General features: G+C 36.5%; 1 protein-coding gene across 1 annotated transcript; it reads right to left on the bottom strand.

Annotated features, from left to right (window-relative positions):
- Positions 1 to 530: 530 nt before the first annotated feature.
- Positions 531 to 6,955, bottom strand: LOC104094894 (BTB/POZ and MATH domain-containing protein 2-like). The gene is made up of 4 exons (XM_009600912.4): positions 6,075 to 6,955; positions 5,079 to 5,427; positions 2,907 to 3,183; positions 531 to 1,041 (listed from the first exon to the last, which is right to left on the bottom strand). Exons 1-4 carry the CDS (start codon positions 6,503 to 6,505, stop codon positions 863 to 865), a joined length of 1,236 nt encoding a protein of 411 aa, XP_009599207.1. The 5' UTR covers positions 6,506 to 6,955; the 3' UTR covers positions 531 to 862.
- Between the last annotated feature and the right edge of the window lie 905 nt (positions 6,956 to 7,860).

The following is a 7,860-nucleotide window of genomic DNA, read 5'->3' as shown; positions in this document are numbered from 1 at the left end:
ACCCAGCCCACTAACAGCCCGTTCCACTAACTAGCCCGCCCCACTAACCGGACGGGTTATATTTTCTCATAACCATCCCGGTCCAGCCCGTCCAATAAACACCCTTAGTTTACATATGCACATTTTTTCCAAAAATTTAAAAATTGATATGCAAAATACAATGGCAATTTTTTTTAGGGTATTGATCTTGTAAATTGTCAATCCGCATGACATATGTACAATGCAAGTTATAAAATTTGTTAACAATTTAACAAGATAGGTAATACTAAGGCATACCGCATACCCACCGGCATGAAAAAATAATTTTCCATAGCACCAAGCTATCTCTGCACAAATTCCTTAAACATGGACAAAAGTTGAACAGCGGCGCGGAATGATCCGCAAACCACCAACGTGTGATTACAATGCTAGAAGCCCTACAAGCCTAATACACAAGCCTATTTGTGGAGCGGTAAATTAGTTTCATCGTAGACCTTCAACGGTGACGAATATTTATCACCTAATTATCTGTCGAATAACAATACCCCAAATAACAGCAAATAAATTACGTGTTCCAATTAACAAATCATGGGCTAAAATATCAAGTTCAAATACACGAAGGAACCGCACATAAGTAGAGGGAATAAAGAGAACCTTATCAACAAAGAGTTAGAAGCTGAGTCTCTTGGGAAATGTATCAAGAGCTTCAAGTAGCGGGAACCATACACAAATACATATTACTAGGAACAAGATATTATTATAGATGATTACAATATCAATGACCTTGACAGACCCAAATTTACATCTATGTCAAACTACAGGCTGCATCATGAAAAATATTACTATCCTAGAAACGACCACAGTTTGGCATTCAGAACTTCAATTATAATCTTTGTTTCACGCGCCGTCCGTTAACATCGCCACCATCAAGGATAACCTCATTCCCTAGCTTGCTGGCAATGCCAGAATGTTCACTTACCCTGGCAACATACTCCAACAGTTCTGTGAGGACATGAGGACAACTCTCTCTCAAGTAGTCAAAACCATCGGTTTGCATAACAGCTGCATAAGAAAGATTATGCTGGTCAATACCGCTTAATAACATAACTCAATCAGTATCAACTAATAACATAACTCTGACACTAGTATGTAGCAAGAACAAAATTCACTTCGTTTGTACAATCCTATAATAAGATCAACGCTAAGAATTTAAAGGTGGAACCTATCAACTTTAAATCCTAAAAAAAATCCTGGATTCACCTCAGAGGTGAATGGAACCAAGGTGCTTAGGATAATTTTTCTCCAAAAGGTTCTTGGATTAAAATACTATGCTAAGGATGTGACAAGTTAAAAATCAAAGGGACAAATGGTCAATGAACATCAAATGCATAATGCCAACAATAATTATATAGCATGTAAAACCTAGATGCATGTTACCAAAAGAAATCTACTAATCAATAGACATTTTCAATTATGCTAACTTGGATTTGAAGTGGTGGCATATAAATTGCAATTTGCACAAAAATACTGTAACTATGTCCTTTAGGCCTATCGGTTGAGCATAAAGTTCATGATCCACACTGACAAATGGCATCACCAAATTGTAGAGTTGCGAGTCTTCTTTCACTTTTTCTTTTGTGCCTAAACCTGAACCCCTTTAGAAATAAGGACGACGAATAGAAACTCATTTCAGAAATACTAATATAGACCTGCATTAATGTCTCAGGATAATTTTTCTCCAAAAGGTTCCTGGATTAAAATACTATGCTAAGGATGTGATAAGTTCAAAATCAAAGGGACAAATGGTCAATGAACATCAAATGCATAATGCCAACAATAATTATATAGCATGTAAAATCTAGATGCATGTTACCAAAAGAAATCTACTAATCAATAGACATTTTCAATTATGCTAACTTGGATTTGAAGTGGTGGCATATAAATTGCAATTTGCACAAAAATACTGTAACTATGTCCTTTAGGCCTATCGGTTGAGCATAAAGTTCATGATCCACACTGACAAATGGCATCACCAAATTGTAGAGTTGCGAGTCTTCTTTCACTTTTTCTTTTGTGCCTAAACCTGAACCCCTTTAGAAATAAGGACGACGAATAGAAACTCATTTCAGAAATACTAATATAGACCTGCATTAATGTCTCAGGATAATTTTTCTCCAAAAGGTTCCTGGATTAAAATACTATGCTAAGGATGTGATAAGTTCAAAATCAAAGGGACAAATGGTCAATGAACATCAAATGCATAATGCCAACAATAATTATATAGCATGTAAAATCTAGATGCATGTTACCAAAAGAAATCTACTAATCAATAGACATTTTCAATTATGCTAACTTGGATTTGAAGTGGTGGCATATAAATTGCAATTTGCACAAAAATATTGTAACTTTGTCCTTTAGGCCTATCGGTTGAGCATAAAGTTAATTCCATGATCCACACTGACAAATGGCATCACCAAATTGTAGAGTTGCGAGTCTTCTTTCACTTTTTCTTTTGTGCCTAAACCTGAACCCCTTTAGAAATAAGGACGACGAATAGAAACTCATTTCAGAAATACTATAGACCTGCATTAATGGCCAGACTTCTTCCCTTCCAAATTAACTAGCGACAATATTTTCAGTAGTAGATAAAGAGAATTGTTGAAAATCAAATTAGAACTTTTAAATTTTCATTTTACAGAGATAAAGCACAAGTACATTTTATTACAGAAAATTTTCATAAGGGGAATTAAATCTTTTGAGAGTTACACTTAGGAGAGATTATTTGTAGATCATGATGCCAAAAAAGTATAAATGTGTTAAAATTAACACAAAAAGTCAAGTACTTGAAAGTTGAACCAAATAATCAAATTGAATCGCAACTATGATGTAGCACTATAACATGAGTTGAACAGGAGATAAAAGATCACCTCTTAGATTTTCTGGCATGGCAACAAATTTGAGACAGACAGATTTCAGCTGGAAACAATGATGCTGTTCAGCCAGGGCTAAAGTTGTTGCAACAGTATTAATAGCAACTTCCTCACACAGGTTAGCCTCGCAGAGCAACCTGAGCCTATCTAACCCATAACGGTCAGCAGCCGCAAGCAGATGTTGAGACATTAAGGTCGATGCCCATTTTGAGTTCAATCCTGTGAGTTCTTCCATGTCCGGCAGCACATCCCAGTAAATGAAATGAATAAGAGCCTGCCATCAACATACACGAGAATTAAAGCAACTAATGCAAAATTAAATCACAAAAGTATAATGAAAAGAGACAATGCCACATCAGAACTGTAAATAAAAAACATTTAACTCAAAAATGAACTCCAAATACGGCTTCTATTGGCATCTGCGGTAATCTACTTAGCTTCCTGTTGATACTGTAATAAATTAAACAGCTTCAACAAGTAATTCACAGATGCAATGTTACCAAAGGCAAAAAGCATAGAAAGGTGTTCTTGGGATTTAAACATAAAGAGCAATCACTGTGGGTCCAGTGAAAACATGCAAAAATGAAGAAGCAAATAAGTAAATATGTAATGCAAGAAAAAGTAGATATAAACACAACCAACAAGTATAGATAAAGGAATAGGAAAAAACAATAAATCAACAAAACAAGTGGATGAGATAATTATAAATCAAGATGAAATTTTACGTATCTATAATCTCCTATTCTTAATCATACATATTCATTCATGACTTTTGATTGATATTTAGTATGTCACATTTCAAGGTACATTCATTATTTAGTGTCACCCTCGTCAAGATTATAGAAAATGGGCAATGATGTGTCCCTTTAGTGCCTCGGTGCTTACACTGAAACAGTAACAAAGCAAGGCACAACACCTAGCTTATGTTGTATCTAATTTCCAGACTTAGAAGTGCCTCGAGGGAGCCTTTAACAACACTGAGCATTCCAAAAAGTAGGGATCAGATCAATGTATTTAAGTTTACAACCACTGGAATGCTTGGGACAAAAAATAGTTAATGCATTAACAATTTCCAGACAAGAGTGGGTTGTTGCTCTAGTGGTAAGCACCCTCCACTTCCAACCAAGAAGTTGTGGGTTCGAGTCACCCCAAGAGCAAGGTAGGAGTTCTCTTGGAGAGAGGGAACCGAGGATCTATCGGAAACAGCCACTCTACCCCAGGGTTGGGGCAAGGTCTGCGTACACACTACCCTCCCCAGACCCCACTAGTGGGATTATACTGGGTTGTTGTGGTTGTGGTGGTATTAACAATTTCCAAGATAAGCAAGTTAAAGAAATTATTTGACTGTTGTCTGAATGCATACTTACGTCGCACCAGTCAAAATGAAGTTGCACTTCTTACTACTTGCATATAAATTCATAACCACTTATCCCCCACCAATGTCAACTGAACTTTAGGAATATTATCATCAGTGGAAGTCAACTTCCATCTTTTTGAGATTAGAAAGTAAAAGGTAGAAAATTCAAAGCAAAAGCACCACGATGTAAATTTCCCATGAGTTGGAAGAGTTAGCAAGTAGATGTATCACATACAAGTAGTTTACAGCAAGAGAGGTCTTCAATTTTATGACAATTGGAAAAACAAACCAACAAAGAGAAAATCATATAGTAGAGCATAAAGTTCCTATATGTCTTCCGAAATAGCTTCATACTACAACTTTTAGCCTTCCAAGCTGAAACTGTTCAACTGAATACATCACAAATCCGTAAAGAACAATTCCTTGTCCACCTATAACCTTCTTAAACACTTAATTATGGGTCAAAACTCTCTATTGAACTGCCAGGTCTCTATAGGAGAGAAAACTTATGAAACCTATTAAGAGTGGCAGAAAGTATTCATCTAAAAAAAAGAGGCAGTAAATAACAAATAACTGCTGCAGGTGCAAGTAACTTCGAAAAAATTGCTTAATCGCAGTGTGAAAGAAAATGCAATGACAACTGAGATAATAAATGGAATGAGAAGTTTTCATAGTAGTACAGTAATGCAAATACCAAGTTCAGCATATTAACTATCTTGAATACTTACAGATCACATTAATGATATTTACATTATAAGAAGTCAAATCTAGAGATAAGGGAAAGAAAGGGGAGCGAGGTATATGACTTTGACCTTAAAAACAGGGGCTTCCATGTCTTCTACTTTTATATGCTCTGTATTTTGATCCTTCATTGGACCATAGAGTTGTGCTCTGAACACAGGTGACCTCGCAGCAAGTACCAATTTGTGAGCAGCAAATATCTCTCCATCAACTTCAAAGTTTACATCAGTACCCTTCCCACTTTCAAGGAGTTGTCCAAAATGTAGTCCAATATTTGATGGTGGTAGAGAGATGGCGTAAGTTTTAGGTCCTTCAGTGCGGGACCTCACAACACCAACACAGCAATGAACTTGCAGGCAATCATCCTTCAGGTAGTCTGATGTTTCTAAAGCAGTTCTTTTGAAGAATCGTTTATATCCCCTGCAGAACCCAAATTAGCCCATGTAGATTTATATGCGTGCATGTTAAATAAACAAAGGGTTCGACAAACATGGATAGAGAAAGTGATATGTGAAGTAAAAAAATTAAGTCAAATCCTGCAACTGAATTCTGGTCTGAAGTGCTAATTTCAATCATCAACAAAACCACAACAAGTTTCAGCATACTTCAAAAGCTTACATGAAACGCAAACAGTCTCCATTTCTTAAATAGGGTAAATCAAAATAGAAGTTTCTTTTTTTATCAGGCAAGATGAGTAAATCAGAAAAGACGTTATGAGAATAAGAACTACAGCACAAGCATGTAAAGGTAGACAAGGACGAACGAGACGTGCAAAGATGACTGCTGGTTGCAATTTCTTCTACTAAAAGTTAAGCAAATCTATTTACAAAGACAAGGACAAGGTTAAAGCGCCCAGTGTCACAAAATCAAAAGTATACCACAACACAAGCCCATAAATTAAAGTACACCGTACAAAAGAGTAAGTCAACCAACCAATACATCAAACAATACTTTATCGGAAAGGACAGAGGTCAGGTAAAACCAGCGTTGAATAGTCAGTGAAATTCAACTACATTAGACCACACCGTACAAAAAGTAAACGAAAGAACCCATAAAAGGGAACTCACCACATGCTTCCACGATATTTAAGAGTGTAGGGCCCACTCTCCAAAGCTCTCCCGAAATGGCTATGCACCTTATGCCTACCCTTACCGCTTTGATCAATTAACGTCAGCTCAAAAAGCGCCCTCACATCCGTGCCTTCGCTCGCTAAGGCAATGAACAACGAAACATACGTGGAGTTATCTTCAATACTCTTTCCATCAGGATAGAAATAGATCGCCCACGAATACCCACCTACCATGAACGTATCAGAAGCGATGTATTTCCCAATCCCAATCCCCTTGGACAACGAATATCCCGTGATCTTAAAATCGTGAGAGCCATTCACCGTCTCCGTCACCGACGTCGACGTAGTCGTCGTCGGAGATGATGAGGCCGAGGACGATGAAGAGGGTTTGTTAATTGCCTCGTTTTCAACCCTTCCCATGCCCACCATACGTGAAAATTTTAACGGCAATCGGTCAATTAATCTTTAGTCAAATTTCCAATTTATGAAAAAATTGGAAATGTGGATCAGATCTAGGGTTTGGAAAGCCGAATTCGAAGGAAACGGAGTGTTTTAGGCTAGAGAACTAGGGATTTATCTGCGAAATCGAGGGTGAATTTAGAGGAAATCTAGACTCTGCGAAATTAGGGCTCAGGAATGGTAGAATGTGAATTTTCTAGGGCTTCGCGAGAGGAGGAGGAAGAAGAAGAAACAGAATGGATGAATTGTTTTTATACGCGCGGTGGGGTTGTGACAGAAATGATGACTAGGTACTGTGCAAGCTGGCTGTATGATTGAGTTGGAAACTCACGCGCTGTTGGGGGGTTGTTTTCGGTGGTTGAGGAAATGCGGGATGTAACCGTTGGCTCTAAAGGAGTAAAAGGAGATCTTTTGTTAACGTGCATGTATAGATGTTGTCATGTATAGGGAAATTTATACTCCTATTATATACCACTGTCCCACAAAATAGTAAAAAATGCACGGCGTTCTATTTTGTCGCCCCCGTTTAATCTATATTTATTTTTTAATTTTTTTTTTAATTATACTCATTTTTTAAACAATTTCACACTTCTTTCTCTTCCTCTTCTATTTTCTGAATGCTGAAATTTGAGATATTGTTATGCGTTCTATCCTGATGATTTATATATATATATATATATGCTTGTCCCATTATATTCGGTTTGGTCTTATTCACGATAATTTAACCTCTTAGATATTTTAGTTACATTGGTTTTTGGTTCTAATTTATCTGTAGTAACTTGTTTTCATGTCGAAAATATTTTTCATTCTTTAATCTTTGAAATGAAGAGCATCAATCGTTGCTAATCATGATTTATTAAATTTATTATTATTTAGTACTTTTCGTTTATGTACAATATATTCTTTTATTGAATTCTTTTTTTGAAATATTATCTTCCTCATTTCCGTGTGCAGATTTAGAACTTCAGCTCTAAGAATGCTGAAGTTCAGCAAATATAAACAAAATTTCAGCTATTAGAATGCTGAAATTCAGTAAATACAAAATAAACTCCAGTCCTAGAATGCTGAAGTTCAGCAATTACAAAACAAACGTCAGCTCCTAGAATGCTGAAGTTCAGCAATTACAAAATAAAAATTTTAGCCAAAACATGATGTAGTTTTATTGAGCTGAAGTTTGCCATTGCACTATGAACTGAAGTTTGCGTGATTGCCTTTGCAAGTCAGGCCAAACTTCAGATAAAATTATCTGAAGTTTTGCTACACTTCAGGCAAAACATTCTGAAGTTCAAACTTCAGACATAAGTTTTTGCTACTTCAGGCCCGTA

This window comes from Nicotiana tomentosiformis, chromosome 1 (assembly GCF_000390325.3).
Source record: "Nicotiana tomentosiformis chromosome 1, ASM39032v3, whole genome shotgun sequence".
Taxonomy (NCBI): Eukaryota; Viridiplantae; Streptophyta; class Magnoliopsida; order Solanales; family Solanaceae; genus Nicotiana; species Nicotiana tomentosiformis.
This window is presented reverse-complemented; position numbering and strand designations above follow the sequence as displayed.

Excerpts from the sequence above, each read along its gene's own strand:
- LOC104094894 (XM_009600912.4), bottom strand. The coding sequence starts at position 6,505 with ATGGTGGGCATGGGAAGGGTTGAAAACGAGGCAATTAACAAACCCTCT. Across the intron at positions 5,428-6,074 it reads AAATATCGTGGAAGCATGTG|GGGATATAAACGATTCTTCA; the intron begins GTGAGTTCCCTT and ends TGGGTTCTGCAG. Across the intron at positions 1,042-2,906 it reads CATGCCAGAAAATCTAAGAG|CTGTTATGCAAACCGATGGT; the intron begins GTGATCTTTTAT and ends TTTCTTATGCAG.